This window comes from Gopherus flavomarginatus, chromosome 9 (assembly GCF_025201925.1).
Source record: "Gopherus flavomarginatus isolate rGopFla2 chromosome 9, rGopFla2.mat.asm, whole genome shotgun sequence".
Taxonomy (NCBI): domain Eukaryota; kingdom Metazoa; phylum Chordata; order Testudines; family Testudinidae; genus Gopherus; species Gopherus flavomarginatus.
In genome coordinates, this window is record NC_066625.1 from 33,219,613 (window position 1) to 33,238,373 (window position 18,761).

The window sequence follows — 18,761 nt, forward strand, 5'->3', positions numbered from 1 at the left end:
TATAAAAGGAGGTAGAACAGAACAAAGGGGTTGCCAGTCATGAGAAATCCCCTAGTTACCACCTGAGCTGGAACTAACATGAACTGTACCAGGGGAAACAACTGGGCCCAGATTAAGAAGGAGTCTAGACTGTGAAAGAAGCTTACTGGAATATCTCTGAGGAGGAGATTTACCTGCAATCAGTTTCTTAAATGTATTAGGCTTAGACTTGCGTGTTTTGTTTTATTTTGCTTGGTAACTTACTTTATTCTGTCTGTTATTTCTTGAAACCACTTAAATCCTTCTTTTTATACTTAATAAAATCATTTTTGTTTATTATTAAACCCAGAGTAAGTGATTAATACCTGTGGGAGCAAACAGCTGTGCACATCTCTCTATCAGTGTTATAGAGGGCGGACAATTTATGAGTTTACCCTGTATAAGCTTTATACAGAGTAAAACGGAATTATTTGGGGTTTGGATCCCATTGGGAACTGGGTGTCTGGGTGCTGGAGATAGGAAACCCGCTGAGCAGTTTTGGTTAAAGTCTGTAGCTTTGGGGGTGTGGTTCAGACCCTGGGTTTGTCTTGCAATGGAGTAGCGTGTCTGGCTCAACAAGACAGGGTTCTGGAGTCCCAAGCTGGCAGGGAAAACGGGCTCAGAGGTAGTTTCAGCACGTCAGGAGACAGTCCCAAGGGGGTCTCTGTGACCGAACCTGTAACAGCTGGGTCATACTCCTGGCTTTGCCACAGATCATGTGTGACCATAGGCAAGATACTGAGTCACTCTCTGCCTCAGTTTCTCCCTTCATAAAATGGAACCAATTCCCACCTGCCTCCCAGAGGCTATGAGCCTGGATGAGTTTCTGCAAAGTGTGCTGAGGTTTGTAGATGGAAGGAACTCTGAGCACTGGGGATCACTACCAACACTCGTTAAAGAGCGGTATCTCTGTGTGCTTTTAGCACCCTTTTCCTTGAGACTGCCCAGGATCATTAGCAGCAGTTTCCCAGAACCTCAGGACCACCAGGCTGGGCCATCCCTCACTCTCCCCTTTCACTGAATTTTCTCCTCAATTAAGATGCACTTCAGAAGAGCCCAAACTCCCTCACTTGACCATGGCCTAATATGTTCTATAGCAAGTGTCTCAGTTCACTGGGGTCCGGAGAATTCCAGGACAGCGCAGGAATCAGCACTACAAAGGGACCGGGCTCTCAGCAAAGGAAACAGAGCATGGGTCCAACTTTGCAGGAGGTTCTCACAAGAAATGTGGGAGGGAAGAAAACCAGGACTGAAGGAAGAACAGCACAGGTAATGCTCTCCTTCTAGCCAAACAGCTTTGTTTATCACCAATTGCTACCTAAGGGCTTGACAGGGAACTTCTAACTATACTGGTATAATCATAATGCGATAGCTGAACTGCTGTAGCTATACTGGAATAACTCCCTGATGCGGACATACTTATTCTGGAATGCTAGTGGCTTTTGTTCCAGTTTAGTTCAAACTCCTTCCAGAGCAACAGATTGAAACAGAAAAAGTACTCCTACCAGAATAAGAGTGTCCACATGGAGAGTTATACTGGGATAGCTACAGTGGTTTAAATTCACACTCTACCTACTACTGGAATAACTGTCCCATGCAGGCACACTCCAAGAGTTCCATACACTTTTAAAAACAGGGGGAGGAAGGAACTGGGGAACTCTGTTCAGCACTGGTGAGACAATACCTGGAATATCGTGTCTAGTTTTGGTTCCCCCACAGAAGGGATGTGGACAAATTAGAGAGACTCCAGCAGAGGGCAACAAAAATGATTAGTGGGCTGGGGCACATGACTTATGAGGGGAGGCTGAGGGAACTGGGGTTATTTAGCCTGCAGAAGAGAAGAGTGAGGAGGGATTTGATAGCAACCTTCAACTACCTGAAGGGGGGTTCCAAAGAGGATGGAGCTTGGCAGTGGTGGCAGATGACAGAACAAGAAGCAATGGTCTCAACTTGCAGCGGAGGAGGTCTAGGTTGGATATTAGGAAACATTAATTCACTAAGAGGGTGGGGAAGCACTGGAATGGGTTACCTATGGAGGTGGTGAAATCTCCATCTTTAGAGGTTTATAAAGCCTGGCTTGACAAAGCTCTGGCTAGGATGGTTTAGTTGCGGTTGATCCTGCTTTGAGCAGGCGGTTGGACTAGATGACCTCCTGAGGTCTCTTCCAACCCTATGATTCTATGAAGACTGAAAATCAGGGTGTTAAACTTCATTTGTTGCAGATGATATTTGAAAATGGAAGGGGAAGCCTTGCAAAGAAGTCCACTGAAAAGCAATTTACAGGGCATTTCTTCCCTGAAAAGGGACGTATCAAAACAGCCCCGCCTTACTCAATAAGCCTTCTCCCTGAGGGTATTCAGAGCCAGAACTCTTTACACACTAAAAGAGATTACTCCGTTTTACTGCGAGGAGTGCTCCAAAGCCAGCCCAGCTCTGAGATGGGGAGCTGGAATCTAATCTGGCTCTTCCACACCCAAATTATCTCAGTAGCATCCCATTGGAAAATTGTTGCTGATGAAGAGTTAGCCAAAGAGAGCACAGGGGAGTGTGCAGGGCTGGTAGGAAAGCCATCTCTTTAGTTACCAGCTGTGTAGATTTGATCTCGAGTCATGGACACAATTAACATGGAGCCCCATGATGCCATTTTCAGAGCAGAGCCGTATTTAACTCATCCAGCTGGCATGTCTAGAGTGGGAACAAGTTTACATGCAAAGAAAGCTAGAGGTGGGACTCCGAGGCACCGTGTTTTTTTTCCATTTCCTCCGTGTTCCTGGGGACACTCAAGGGGCAACTAGTCAGTTACAACCCAGGAAAGAAGCAGCTGATTGAGATATTTTGGGGATGGGAGAGGAGATTTACTGCAAGACACTTAACAGCCCTGGGAAACATCTAGCAGATCGATAGGTGTGTACATATGTAAGCACACATCTGTTCACTGAGGGAGTCATAAAAAGGAAAGAACTGCATCGTTAACATGAAACACAAAAAGACTCAAGAGCCCTATTTTCCAGTCAGACACCAAGCTGCCAAGTCTACTCCTCCAACAGAGCTGCAAGGCCAGCAGACTACACACGTACTGCCGAGGTTACATGTTTGTTTTACCAATATATAAACAGCAAATTACTGAAGCCTGCTGGTATGTCCGAGTTCTGCGAGCACCCTTCTCCGTTTGCTCTGGTGACCCCCGCCGTAACTGGATCCTTAACAAACAAAACTGCTTTGGATTAATGGCCTGCACTTCAAACAGCCCAGGACCTTTCTAAGGAGAGTAAATGTGATTTAAGCAAACAAGGTGGGGGAGGGGCATGGGTGGGATGGAGGTTGTCTGGAAGGAATAAAGCTGTGGCTGGTAGAGCAGAAAATGTGCAGCTTCCTGGTTGCTTGAAGCCTGTATTCCTTTTATGAGCAGTGTGGGGGCTGCAGGAGACATTTTGCTGATGTTCTACCTATGCTTGGATTTGCCTTCCCTAGCCTGCCAAACATGGGTGGTGGGTGAACCGTGGGCTCGGGAAGGTTAGCCTCCTTCTACCTGAGGCCCCGTGCCCTTCTCCCACCAGAGCCCAAAGGCCACACACATTCCAGGCCACCTGAGTGCCCCAGGCCTGGAGCACCAGGTGGGCAGTGTGAGCACCAGCTCCAGCCACCCAGAGTTCCTGGCTGCAGGCTGGCCCCCACTAGCCCCAGCCTGAGGCCCCGGTCATGGGGAAAGCGCCACAGAGCGCTGGGAAGCAGGAGGGAATCTGGGGCAGGAGTGTGGGTAGGGCCATGCAGGGTTGTTTGGGGAGGCTCAACCTCTCCTAGCCTCTGATACCTGGCACCCATGATGCCAAAGTCCTTAATGGTCATTGCACCTCACGAGCTCTCTGCTCAGACTGCAGTGGGATAGCTCAGCCTTCCGAGCAGAGTTTCGGAGCCATGACAGAATCATGGCAGGATGTTCTCTCAGGTTACAAACACGCATCACTCATCACTGCATCACAATCCCATCAAGCAAAATCAAGGGACCATATCCCGATTCCATGGCTCCCTTGACACTCTCCCCCATCTCCCACCAAGGCTCCAGGCTGCTTAGCCCTCTGGTGAAGGGTCCTAGCTGCTCCCTCCATTTGCTCAGCAGTAGGTACCATGCTCTGGAAATTGCCATTGCAGGACCCAAATGGCATCAGCCAGCAACTTGAATTCCATGCAAGGCCACCTAGAGACCCGGCCTGCTGCATGAGCAATCTGAGGGAGGCCAAGGCTGACCCTGGGGATATACACATTGCTCAGTGAATGGACTGATAAAGAACCCCTGTCTATAAAACACCCTGACGTTAAAATTGTACAGCTCCCACAGTCCGCCACTCACTACCAAGTTGCCTGCTGGCAAGGTGCAGGCAACAGTGCTCTTCAGCCTGCAAACAGGGAACCAGCTACTCCTCTTCACTGCATCCCCCCTTCCACCTGCCCCCAGCCTGACCCTCTTTCAACCCTCCTGCACTGCAACATCTCACACAGGGCCATAGATCAGGCCAACTCCCCCACCACCGTGCTCCCAAAACACCAGGCAAAGAATAAGCCTCCATGCCCGCCAGTAACCCAGGACATAGGGGGCCAAACAAGGAAATAAAGGAGATAAGCTGGTCCCTCGTAATATAGTCAGGACGTGGGAGGCTCCCCAAAGAAGGAGGTGTCCTGCCTGACTGTCCCAGGCCCAACAGGGGAGGGCTGGTCTGCATTTAGCCTTTAAAGTGACATTTAAGAAGACACAGGAAACCAAGGGCCAGCTATGGGGGCAGGAAGATGAGGGGGTATGGTTTAGGAGAAGGAGCCATGGGTGTGTCCCACCCCCAGTCTAGAATCAGCTGGACCATCAGCCCCTCCACAGCATGAGAGGAGCCCCATGCAGTGATCACAGACTCCCTATTGCCCTGGGACTCCATCCTCCATTCCACATTGGCTGGACTGAAGGCAGGGGCTGCTGTGCAATGCTCCCTGAAGCAGTCTGGCAGCCAAGTCTGCCAGGAGGCACTCAGGACTGTCCAGGAAAACCACCAATACCCAGAGCAGGCTGCACCAAGAGTGGTGATGCCCAACTGGTGGGCTAGCAAGCACAGAGCAGCTCGGGAGTGAAGAGGAATGATGGTGCACTCTCAGTCCTTGTGCTCAAACATGGGGTACTCAAGAGGTCTGGGCACTGGACTGAGCGCAGCACCACTGATGCAATGTCCCAGGCAGCTTTAGGTGCCTTTGAGTTTTGCTGAGCATCCTGCTCCACTCTCTGAATATTAGGGAGTCACTCATCTCCACCTGGCAGAAGGTGCGCTTGGCATGTGTCCCCTTCAGCCGAAACCCCATGGACCTCCACGTTACAATAGCTGGAGATCTCGGTGTTCTATGCATCAGGTCAAAAGCACCCAGACTCCTTGGAATTACAGGTTTGGTCTTTGGATCTTCTGAAGCTGAGAAAATTCCAGGAGGGCTCAGATCCCCGAGATCCTTTCTGCCTTGCCTGGAGAGTAAGCAGCCTGTGGGCCACTTTGTTGGGGGACAAGATCATTGCTAAATTTCAGCTCCTCCCCACCGTGCAACATACCGCCTGGGTACTGGGTCTGCCTCTCTCCCAGAGTGAGCTGAGTGTCAGTGTCACTGTGCATCCAGAGCGTTGGACTCTGGGGCAGAAAGTGCTATTGAAATGGAAACTATCACAGCAGCACTAATGATTTCTAACAGAATTAACATGCACCATGGAATGTTGCACCTTCCGGTATCAGTCACAGTGAGGTGCCAATTCTCACAGCTCAGGAGACAAAACTTTGCTCCATCAGCCAGAGGCCCCGGGGAACAGATGTCTATAAGAAGTGTTTATAATAAAGGCTGGCCACATGGTGCTAGAATATGATGCCAGGAATGCAGAGCCAGGTTCATTTCAGGACTCCAGCTCCGTAACCACAGGAGGCTGGGCGCTATGCAAGAGTGGGGAGCTCGGTCTTCTCGAGCGGATAGTGGTGAGACAAACCCCATCCCTCTCACTGTCCTGCATACAAATTACACTGGCAGTGGATTTGGCTCTAGCTACTGCCAAGAGGGCACAAAGGCGGCAGCGAGGGGAATAACAAAGGGTCTTTGGGGAGCAGGGAACGCTCTGGCTACAGATGTTAATTCACCGGGCACCATGCAACATCACTCACTTTTGTCTCACATGGAACAAGGGTCTGATCCTTCCCGTAATCTCGTCATAGTCCCAAAGGGTCACCTAGAGGACTTCCTCCTGCAGGCAACAGCCTAGCTCTGACCATCGCATGCTTCAATACCTGCCCTCCTCTTGCCCAATTCACAGTATGGGCAGGGCCAGATATACTGGGAGAGAGCAAGTTTGCTCTTCCTGCTTCCAGGAGAATTTAGGGAAGGGGCAGGAGGGAATTCCCAGGGGAGATGAGAGCTGCCCTTTTCCTTGTGCTAATAGTTCCCTAGCTGGCAGATGGCACCCCCAGCTGTGCTCTCTCCACCCAACGGAGGCCCCCCCCCCAGGGCTCAGAAAAAGAAAAGCAAACATGCTGCTCCCTCTGACTGCTCTCCCAGCTCCTCCTGCCTCACCCTCAAGAGCAGCTTGCATCACTGCACTCCCTGAACAACCTCAGTATTCTCACTAAGAGGCCTTAACAGCGGCAGCATGGAGCAGCAGTAGCTGCACTGCTATCAGAATCTGCCTGCCGCAGGGGGAGACGCACTCAATACAAGGACCTATCCACACAGAAGAGTTCCCTGTAATATACCATGGTTTAGGCTTGCCCTCTGGCTGGGAATAAGCTACTATTACCATGATCCCAAACACTGAGAGCCCTGGTCTTCACATATGACGTAGCACCAGTCTGTAACAGGATTTAGTCTCAGACCAAAGAGTCATATAGCAGATCTGGTCCTGCAGACGGATGGATCTTAAGGCTCTGACCATACTCCCATGACAGACTTCTTTTGTCTAAACACCACCGCATTTAAACATCTGGATGCTGGAATCATTCCAATCCTCAGGGGGCCAGGAGATGTTGCCTACAATTGTCTGGTTGACCACCATAACTCTATGTACTGAATACACCTGTATGTTACATATTATGGTAGCGTCCGGGAGCCCCAGTCCTGGACCAGGAGCCCACTGTGCAAAGTAGGAGCTGTGCAAACAGAACAAAAGACAGACAGTCTGTACCATGGACACTTCCATCCACGTGGCTATGTGGACACAGGAAAGGAAGCAGAATGGCAGGACTCATTTACCTTTTCAAATGCAGCCAGGAGAACATGAGCATGGCCAGTAACTTCAACCACCACTAGAAAGAGAGAACAACATTGGTTAAAATCTTGAACAAGGTCAGCACCTCTAAGCCCACCACACACAGAAGGAATAGAACGAGGGTTATGCTTTTCACCCTCATTTTTCTGGGGAGGGGGATTTCATGGCTATTGCTCTGTAAGGCCAATCCCCTTATGGTTTGGAGCATGTTGGGGAGAAGTGGTTCAGCATGAAGAATGAAACAGCCCAGGTAATTATGACTGGGAATCCAGCTGCTGCACACAAGTTGAATTCCATCCCATTTCCCGCTTTAACTGGCCCATGCTGCATTTAAATCTTTGTCTGCAGCGTCAAGAGCTCTCCCAGTTTCTACTGTCCAGGAATTCAGTTAGTGGCTTCTCCATATTAGCCCCTGGAGAATGGTAAACACTTGGGCCCAGAGAACAGCCCTGTAGGGCCAAATGGCGCCTCCACCCTGCAGACAGCCTGTGAACCACTGACCACTCAGATCCATTTTACCAGCTGCATCTCTCACAGTTGTTCCATACAATCCAGCTTCACCTTTACAGACACCAGTGAACCAAAGCAGTGGGAGCGGAAAGCCTGCTGGGTTCCTTTTACTCCCTAAGCTTGTCATCCTCGCAAAGAGACACATCAGGCTGGTTTATCTACAGCTGGCAAATCCTCAATGTTTATTGCCTTATTTTACTCTAGTCCTAGGGATTCCCAATGCACTTATTAATTGTACCAGCAGTTTATCTAGTACGGACATAAACATTTTGGTTTCATTTTTTGGTCCCTTCTGTCCTCCTTCCCCAAAACAGATATCACGTTTGGCCCCTTCCCAATTGGAGGTCTCCTCATTCTTCCAGGAGAGCTCAAAAGCAACTGGTGAAGCTTCCAGCACTGTATGTATGGCTCCATCAACACTCATTTGCCGGGCAAAGATAGTGTGTTTTAGGAGTCACGATTCCTGAGCTTGCTCCCAGCACTGATTCCTATGACCACTTTCCCTTGATGCCTCAGTTTTCTCCTATGAAAACTGGGGATACCACTTCCCTACCTCAGAGGTTCTGGGAGGATTAACCGGCAAGTACATGCACAGCCTCGGATGAGAGTCTGGAGGAGTGACAAGGCAAGAAAAGGGGTATAACTGCCTTTGGTTCTACTCACACCAACACATGCCAACTAGCTAGGGAGGCAGGGAATGTTCTGAGTGACCAGCTCCCAGGGCCAGCGCTACCATTTAGGCGACCTAGGCAATGGCCTAGGGCGCCAGAATTTTTTTGGGGGGGGGGCGCTATTTTGCCGAGGGGGGGGCACGCGGGTCCGGTGGACCTACCGCAGTGATGCCGGCAGACGGTCTGCTGCTGAAAAGGCTCCAGTGGAGCTGCCGCAGTCATTTTGGCGGACGGTGCGCTGGTCTAAAGGCTCCGGCGGACCTACCGCAGTCATGCCTGCGGCAGGTCCACCGGAACCTTTAGACCAGCGGACCGCCCGCCAGCATCACTGCAGCAGCTCCACCAGAGCCCTTCCAGCAGCGGACCGTCCGCCGGCATGACTGCGGTAGGTCCGCCGCAGGGGGCGGCGAAATGGCTGTCCGCCTAGGGCATCAGAAACCCTGGTGCCGCTCCTGCCAGCTCCCAGGCTAGCAACAGCAGAAGGAAACAACTGAGCTTCCCAAGGGAAGGGAGCTCAGTAGTTCCTTTGCAGCCCCAAAAGGCATAAACGACAAGGCGACCCATTCATTTGATTCTGGCTTAAAAAAGCAACATGTGGGAGGAGAAACTATGGACTCCCCCTGCAAGAGTGATTGGGGACACACCGAGCTCTCACGAAGAGTCTTAGCAGGTAAAGCACAGTTGGCAAAGATAACAATGTGTGTATGGGGGGCCAGGAGGGCTGATCCCTCCCTGCTATCAGTGAGGGGGAAACAAGTTCCAGGAGATTTTTCTGCAACCAAGCCAGCATAAATTTTAGTCTGAGCAATGGAATTAACTTTAGCTCTCTCATAAGCCATTTTAAAGCCAAATTAGAGATCTGAGAAGCTGAACGGAAACTATGCTTTTTCGTTCAGGCAGCTTGCAAAGTCAGAACTAGGCAGTCACACGTTGCACAGAAATCTCCCCTCCTTTAAGGCTTTTAAACTTAGAGCAGTTCCAGTTCCAGCCCAGTAGCTTTATACTCTCAGTTCTGCACAGAAAGGAGGCATCTCCTGGCAGCTTTCAGACAGACAAAGCATTTGGCTGATTGCTCTTTTCATTTGCAGTTCAATTTTATTAAATGCACAGGCCTATAATTTACCAGGCAATCAGAACACCGCTCTTTCATTCATTAAAAGGAAAGAAAAGGGCACATCAGATTTTCTCAGATCCCTTTGAAGTGTCATATACTGTGTGCGTTGATGTTTTTCCCAGGAGGGGATTTAAAAGCCATTGCCTGTCTAGGTTATTAGGACAGATTTACAGAGTTTATTAAATCAAATGAGAGTGCACTATTGACTAAGAGGCACTGCAGTATGCACACAGCTGTATGCTTGCTTCCTTAGTCCTCATCTCTTCTTGTTCTATTTATCTGGTCACAACAGGCATTTTTATATGTATGCATCACTACAGTATACAAGTATATTGTCAAAGCACTCCCCAGACAAATGTAAAAGTGTCTTTCATTATAAAAAAAACCAAACTTCTTTACCAGTGTTACTGACAGCACCTTAGATTATTACAACTGCAAATATTTTACAACACCTTTCCTTCATACTGTATTACGCCTGATTGCTCAACTTTATGTTGCGTCATATTTGGGGATTTTTCTCAACTAGTTTTGCTTGACATCAGTTTCTGGACAATTTCACGTTTCTGGTTCCCATGCCCTAGCACAACGCTGCAATGTCTGTGCTGGAAATGGAGTTACTGTAAATAATCTCTTTGTCTCTGTTTCGGAAGACAGTATTAAAAAAAGCTAGGGTGAAATCCTGGCCCCATTGACTTCAATAGGGAAAGGACTGCATTTAGGACAAAGGTAACCAAAATGTCTCCCATTATCTGCTGACATTCAGAAGGAGTGGTAGCCACACAAACAGCCTGCAGAGAAACAAACCTCATGCAACATGAATGGCAGTCTAGACATTATATCTATTAGCTAGCACTGCGTCAAAAAAATAGCAATGAATGTTTTTAAATGGGAGAATGTATTAAAAAACAACAAATAAAAAGCTGCTCTGGCTGATTGTCAAGTAGGGCCGAAAGAATTCAGCTGCCCATTAAATTAGCCAGAGACTTTCAACATTCAAAGTTAGGTTTCACTGTTAAAAAAGTTTGATTTAACAGTGATTTGAACAGCTTGGAAACATTAACATTATTATAACAGCACCTAAAGGTTTCACCCAGATCAGGGCTTACCTGTTTTAGACACTGCACGTACACATAGCCAGAGGACTTGCAGTCTGACCACACAAAGGGCAAGTATTACTATCCCCATTTTACAGATGGGAACTGAGGCGCAGCGGGATGAAGGGACTTGCCCCAGGTCACACCACAGTCTGTGGCACAGCCAGGAACTGAACCAAGATCTGACCTAGCCAGTGCTTTAGCCACAAGATCAATCTTCCTCTCCAAATGAAATCTGAGCGTAAAAGGCAGATTTGACTGTTACCTGGGCCCCTTTCCCACGGATGTTTAAGTCACATGCCTGAAACATTTTAAACACATGGAGTCATTAAGCCCCACCCTGCAGGAAGCATGTGTTTGGGGGTAGCAGCCCTCTACAGCTATCTCTACACTGCAAGCCAAGGGTGTGATTCCCCGCTTATGTACATATTCTCATGCTGGAGCTAGCACAAGTATAAAGAGCAGGGTAGCTGCAGAAGCATGGGTATTGGTGGTGGAGGCATGGCTGAGTCATGCTGAGTCCAAACCCCCCCCCCCCCCCCGAAACTGGTGGGTATGTACTCGGCACGGCTCAGCCATGCGGCTGCTGACACCCCTTGTGTTACTGTGGCTACACTGCTATGTATGCTCAGGGTAACTTGATGAGAGCTAGTGTATGTGTATGTGAGAAGGGGACTCAACCTTTGAGCTCACAGTGCAGACAAAGCCTACAAGGAGCTTGGTGAAACAACCAATCAATGAAAAAGCATCTAGCTTACCATCCCCTTCATCCACTACGGCTTGGATCACTACAGGGAACACACCACGATCCAAATCAAAGTTCAGCTGAGAAGAAAGAAAAGAGGGTTTCAACAATGAGAGCCAAAGCCCATGTTAAGCCAACATCAGGACAGATTGAAAAGTAAGGCTTAAGACTGGTGGCTGGCTATGGGAATTGTACCGGGATACAGAGCATGGCCCACAAAAAATGATGATTCTTTGCTAGGCCTGGGTGGCTGAGCTCCCCTCCCAGCTTTAGGGGGTGGGGCTGCCAGAGTAGAGCAGAGGCACTCTGGTAGGGTAGTATAGGGGGACGTCTCCCTGGGCACCTCCTGTGCTGTACTTGTTCTGTGGAGAGAGGACATCATTCCGAAGGGCTGTCAATCCTCACTTTCAATGAATACTATGAATCTGTACCAAACATAGAAGACCCTTATCTTCCAGAAGGAAGAAATGAACATACATCTCTACCTTACTATAACGCAACTCGAAATAACACGAATTTGGATATAATGCGCTCCGGTGGATCAAAGCACGTTCGCTATAACGCAGTAAGATTTTTTAGCTCTCGTGGATAGCATTACATCGAGGTAGAGGTCTATTTATTACGGGTACGGTGATTAAACAGGAAACATGGCTAGCAGACTAAGGAATCGGAGCAATTTGGATTTATTTGCATCCTACCAATTCACATATCCACAGGCGCTCGTGTGCAATTTCAGCTTCTCAAAGTATTTAGAAAATAACTAATGCCTTTAGTGATGTGTCGGAATGGTACACTATAGTAGCAGTATCTAATTGTAGTGTTGCAGATTTTGCTTCCTACTTTATACAAACTAAGTATCACAAACTAAATATGAGTCAATAGTGAAATACTACTGCAAAAAAAGCAAACATCATTCTGGGATGCATTAGCAGTAGTGTTGCAACCAAGGCACGAGAAGTAATTCTTCTACTTCGCTCAGCACTGATAAGGCCTCGGCTGGAAAACTGTGTCCAGTTCTGGGCAACACACTTCAGGAAAGATGTGGACAAAATTGGAGAAAATCCAAAGAGGAGCAACAACAATGATTAAAGGTCTAGAAAACATGACGTGGGAGGAGTGACTGAAAAAACTGGGTTTGTTTAGTCAGGAGAAGAGAAGACTGAGGCGGGACATAACAGTCTTCAATTTATAAAAGGTAGTTATAAACAGGAGAGTGTTATATTATTCTTCTTATCCATGGAGGACAGGACAAGTAATGGACTTAAATTGTAGCAAGGGACTTTTAGGTTGGACATTAGAAAAAACTTCCAACTCTCAGGGTAGTTAAGCACTAGAACAAATGACCTAAGGAGGTTGTGGAATTTCAGTCAAAGGAGGTTTTTAAGAGCAGGTTAGACAAACACTTGTCAGGGATGGTCTCTAGATAATCCTTAGTCCTGCCTCAGTGCAGGGGACTGGACTAGATAACCCTTGAGTCCTGCAGTTCTGTGATTCTATGACAACAGTAATGTCCTAAGTGTAGTGGTACAGATTTTGATTTCCACTTTATACTTCAGCACAGTAATAATAGGCTACAGCATTTTAAAAGCATGTTATTCAGCTGATAAATTAGCGACCTTGCCTATGCCACAAAAGAAACCCAGAGTGCCACATACAGTCCTTGATGTTAGATTAGCACACAGCAGATCAGTAAACTTGCAATCTGGCATAAACCTCTCCCCCCCTGAACTCAAAGCTCCCCTGAAACACAGCACACGGATTTTCCTCTCCTGCCATGTTGTACACACAGTAGGTGAGGAACATGAATTTCAAAACAACAACTGACAGTGACAATTTAAAATCTCACTTGAGAGTGCACAGCATAGGCCCAAATGCTTCCATTGCCCGCATTTTACATAGCACTTTAAGAACTACAGGGAATCTTGTAAATTACAGAAAATGGAACTTTCAAGTATCGTCAGATGCCAGAGGAGGAGGTGTCTCAAGGATTCATTTCTGGAGTTTTCTGAAATTACTGCATCAGTTCCCCGGCTTCAACTTGCAAGCATGACTAAGGAAGTCTGTTAGCTACAGAGCTCTAAGTGGCTGCAGTTAGTCATGAAGCCATGGCTTCTCTTGTGCTCAGGACTGGTCATGAGATCTCCAAGGCAGAGGAGCAGTGTGAAAGGGACTGGCTTCCAGCTGGAGAAGGCACCAGCCCTGGGGGGAAGGGTATGGAGGAGAGCAAAAAACCTAGCACCTGAGGCTCTTGAGGCTGGGGTGACCCAAAACAGGCTGGTTTTCTTGCCCTCCTCCATGCCCTTCCCCCCAGGGCCGGTGTTGTCCATGGCCCCACTTGCCCACTAAGGCTGTTTTCAATTTAAACTGAAGGCTGACTTGAGAAGCCAGCCAAACCCTTTCTTTTGGGCTCCTAATGAGCAAGAAAGTAGAGTCCTGTTGGATAAAGATGGGGCCTATTCTTCACAGGAGCCTCTTGAGGGACCACAGATTTATTTTAATCTGAACAAGTGATCATCCTAGGTCAGACTATCAGAAATGACCTTTCCAAGGCCTCTTCCTGCTCTCTGAGCCCTGCACAGTTCAGAAAATAGGAACATTTAAATACAGCACCTATCTCACAATAGTACCCAAACACTGTGTCCGATCCACCAATGTCATACACACTTACAGCACACCTGCTGTCAGATGTGCACAGGGGATCTGAACTACAGGAGCAAGGCTCACACAGACATAGCTGAATACCACAGCTAACTTCCAATTTGCAGACCAAGAGTTCTCCCCCTGCACTTCAGGATAATCACCATTGTTCTACCAAACAGCACACACATTCCCCCAGGCACCCATCTATGGCGGTATGAGAAATGGCGGTCCAACTGGTAACGTACTGCATTTGGTGGGAGAAAGGATACATGGTTAAGCGTTAGAAAGCCCCTGAGCCAGATCTCTGAGGTATCCAACAAGTCCTCCAACACCAACAATATAACAACGAAAACCCAATATTCCTACAGAAAAAAAAAAAGCAGATATTTCCTTTTAGGCCACCTTTACATAAAGCAGCAAAACAGCCTCACAGTGCAGATACTTTTCCTCTTTTATCAGGTCTCATTTATCAAAGCCACCAGGCCAACCAAATGCCACAGGCAAGGAGACCCTATTCACGTGTCTCTCCCTGGACAGATAATTTGAAGTTCCCTAGCAACTAATCAACTTTGCCTGCAAACAGAACCATAAAGGGCTGTTGCGGGCAATATGCTGCTTTCAAAAGCCATCTCAAGTTGTTAGTTGACATTAATGGCCTCATCATTATAGCTGTTTACTGCATAAAAAAAGCACAGAAAGGAGTCAGCCTTCTGCTCTTGCCGGCAACTGAGAGCAGTGCCTTAAGTGACATCAACACCACGAGCTCGGAGTGTGATTCCCCTGCTCATGCTACCTGAGTATAACTAGATAGGTAGCCAGGGTAGCACGGGTAGATGCAGCAAGGGATAGCTGAGCCATGCTGAGTATGTATCCGCTAGTTTCAGGCAAGTTTGGCTCAGCCGTGCCTCCACAGCAGCTAACCGGGCTATCACAGCTACACTTCTATTTACATTAGCACAGGAGTCTCAAACACGCGGCCCACGGGCCATGCCAAGTGGCCTGTGCCCACCCCCCTGGCCTACCTCCAGGCCAGGGGTGGGCAAACTACACCCGAGGGATTGCCCCCCTCAAGCCCTGCGCCGCTCCTGGAAGTGGCTGGCATCACGTCCTTGTGGCCGGGGGGGCGGGGGGAGAATGGGGAACCGCGGCCAATGGGAGCTTCAGGGAAGGTACCTGGAGGTGTGGCAAGCAGCGTGCAGAGCCCTGTGTCCCCCATCGCCCAGGGGCTACAGGAACCTGGTTCCAGCTACTTGGGAGTGGGAGCAGGAGCGGGGCCAGTAGCCTGCCCTGGCCTCAGTGTGCGCCACTGCCACCCCGGAGCCCAAAGCCCTCCTGCACCCCACCCCCCAACTCTCTGCCCTGAGACCCCTGCCTGCACCCCAATCCGCTGCTGCAGCCCAACTCCCTGCCCTGAGCCCCCTGGTGCACCCCACACTCCAACCCCGTATCCTGAGCCCTCGCAGCACCCCATAACCCAACTCCATGCCCTGAGCCCCCTGCTGCATCCCACACCCCTTCTGCACCCCAATCCCCTGCCCTGAGCCCCCGACTAAACCTCAACCCTCTGCTGCACCCCAACCCCCTGCCCGAACCTCAATTTCCTACTTCACCCAAACCTCCTGCACTGAGCCCCCTGCTACATCCCACACCCCTTCTGTACCTTGAGCCCCCTGCCTGCACCCCAACCCCCCGCTGCACCTCAACTCCCTGCCCTGAGCCCCCACCACACCCCTCATGCACCCTCTGGTGGCAGGGAGGGGGCAGAGTTGGGGTGGGGACTTCAGGGAAGGGGTTGGAATGGGGGCAGGGAAGGGGTGGAGTGGGGTCAGGGCCAGGGACAGCGAGAGGGGTGTGTGTCAGTGATGCGGCCCTCAGGCCAATGAACTAGCCCTCATGTGGCCCTCGTGGTCATTTGAGTTTGAGACCCCTGTATTAGCACTAGCTTGATGGGAGCTGGCATGAGTGTGTGTACATGAGCAGGGGAGTCACAACTCTAGCTCCTGGTGCAGATGTAGCCTTACACACACACACACACACACACACACACACACACTTTGGATGCTAAGAATGCAGATGCTCCAGTGTAGCGAATTAACAAAGCTGGCAGGAGTGGGGCCTGCTGATTCAAAGGAGAGAGGCTGGAAAACAACACACGCCGGGGAAAGATGTTGCCAGGCTCATGAGGTTCAATGAACATCTGGCCTTTCCTTCCAATAGGGTAAAAATGGACTTGAAGTGCTCCTCCCATCCCAAACTCAAACCCTAGAACTCCTATGCCTTCAATTTCCCAAGAACAAAGAGACCAGAGCACGTGTCTGTACAGTATAAGAAGAGACTGTAGCCCTTTAAGCATCATTTCAGAAACAAATGCTGCATTTTATAACCTCTACCCTGGAGCTTCTTACCGCAGCTTCTTCAGAAGTGGCTGATAATGCAGCCAATAACATGAAAAAAAATCTCAGCCTGCCGCATGATTCTACAGGTCCCCGACCTTGTTTGCCAAGGCAGAGCAATGTCACATTCTTTAATGGTAATCTATTAACTCCAGCTAGGTAGGCATCAATTGAAGATTGACCTTCCCACTGCCCTGGAATGAGATCTGTTGAACCGCAGTAGAAAGCAAACAAGGTACCGTTATTGACATACATGTGAGTCCTAGCTTAGACAGCAGCAACTCTGCTGCAAGCTGGGGGCTGTTTACATTGGCTGTGCCCTACAATAAGTTTGCTCAAGGGACACACACACAAGTTTGCATATTAAAGAGAGGGGAAAACTGATGGGCCAAATCTTGTAGTCCTTGCTCAAGCAGAACCATCCACTGATCTTGGTTATAATCATTAGTGAGGAGATCGACAGGGAGCTGCACAGGATTTGGCCTCATTGTAAAAGAATATCTAAAGTGAAGGCAAATCTCCCAAAGCACTGGAATTCTTGAGGTTGCTAAAATACCCTCAACTTTGTCCACTGCAGTACACATGGGACAGAGGGTAGTTCTGTACTTTCAGACACTTGAAAAGAGATCATGTGTGCTTCAGTGTTTACATAAAAACTACTGTTCAATCTCTATAAATTGCTGCTCCATCCTATAGCCTAAATTGCTTATTTCCAGGCCCTGTGAAAGAGTGTACTGCCTCTTTAAGAGACAGGCTGGAGCACATAACCCAAGGAGGGCTCCTCCCTGCCCTGGTGCTGGATAATTTAAACAGGACAAGGAAGCTGAGGGCTTGTCTACATCACAAAGTTGCAGCGCTGGTGAGGGGGTTACAGCGCTGCAACTTAGGAGGTGTACACATCTGCAGGGCATCACCAGCGCTGCAACTCCCTGTTTGCAGCGCTGGCCGTACTCCCGTTTTGTCTCGGGTATAGAGGATCCAGCGCTGGTGATCCAGCGCTGGTAATCAAGTGTAGACACTTACCAGCGCTTTTCTTGACCTCCGTGGAATAAGCAGGTATCGCAGCATACCTAAGGAAGCCTCTCTGGTAATCAAGCAGGTCTCCTTCCCCGGTTTGCTCTCGCGTTCCCCGAACCCCCGAGCAAGCAGGTCTCCTTCCCTGCGGTTTGCAGGGGGGTTCGGGGAACGCGAGAGCAAACCGCGGGGAAGCAGGTCTCCTTCCCCGGTTTGCTCTCGCGTTTCCCGAACCCCCGTGCAAGCAGGTCTCCTTCCCCGGTTTGCTCTCGCGTTCCCCGAACCCTCGTGCAAGCAGGTCTCCTTCCCTGCGGTTTGCAGGGGGGTTCGGGGAACGCGAGAGCAAACCGCGGGGAAGCAGGTCTCCTTCCCCGGTTTGCTCTCGCGTTCCCCGAACCCCCGTGCAAGCAGGTCTCCTTCCCTGCGGTTTGCTCTCGCGTTCCCCGAACCCCCCTTGAAGCCGCTCAACAGCGCTGCAGTGTGGCCACATCTAACACCACTTGCAGCGCTGGTTGCTGTAAGTGTGGCCACTCTGCAGCGCTGGCCCTATACAGCTGTACTAATACAGCTGTAACAACCAGCGCTGCAAAATTGTAGATGTAGACATACCCTGATTGGGGGAGAAAGGACTAGAAGTCCTGCTGACTGCACTCTCGCTGGGTTTTGTGAATCAGGCTCTGAGTGAGAGGGAAGGCAAAAATTGTTTTGTAATGTTCAGCCATTAGGTGGTGCCATGTGTCACAGACCTTGCCTCAGCTGGTAAAAGCTGCACTAGGCAGTGCATTAAAACATCTCAAAGAGAGTATCTCTCTTGTGTTTCTCTGCATGACGGAAGCTCTGTCCAAATCTGGTACAGAAGCCTGACCTGCTAGTAAGAGCCCTGCAGTGCAGCATGTTCAAGGAGTACATGACACGGAGGTAAAGACCTTCTGAACTTTGTTCAGGTTGCCTCCTTCCCCAGACCTTCCTAATAACCATCGGCTTCCCCTTGCACAGGTCCATACAGAGCCCATCAACCCTGCAACAAGGTTGCATGGTTTCTGCAGCACTGCGGGATATTTATACCAGCGTCAAGTCAGTTAAAGATGTGAGATTTATTTAAATATGAAAACAAATGAGCCAACTGGCACCTTGAGCGAGTTGTTACAAACCTCCATTCAATTTATTTTATGACTGGCGCCTTCCATGGGCCGCAAAACATATTGAAGACACAACTGCATCTCAAATGTTGCGGGAACGAGGGGAAGAGGAAGCATACTAGGAGAAGCAGTTAGTGATTATAGATTAGAGCACCT

The 18,761-nt window shown here is 49.2% G+C and overlaps 1 protein-coding gene across 3 annotated transcripts in view; it reads right to left on the reverse strand.

Moving 5' to 3' along the window:
* MGRN1 (mahogunin ring finger 1) overlaps positions 1-18,761 on the reverse strand; it is a 120,615-nt gene that overhangs the window by 37,794 nt on the left and 64,060 nt on the right. For all 3 annotated transcript variants that reach the window (XM_050968233.1, XM_050968235.1, XM_050968234.1), the window contains exons 6-7: positions 11,433-11,499; positions 7,270-7,322 (exon numbers count right to left, since the gene is read on the reverse strand). In XM_050968233.1, the coding sequence (XP_050824190.1) occupies positions 7,270-7,322; positions 11,433-11,499 (120 nt within the window). The remainder of the gene's footprint in view (positions 1-7,269; positions 7,323-11,432; positions 11,500-18,761) is intronic.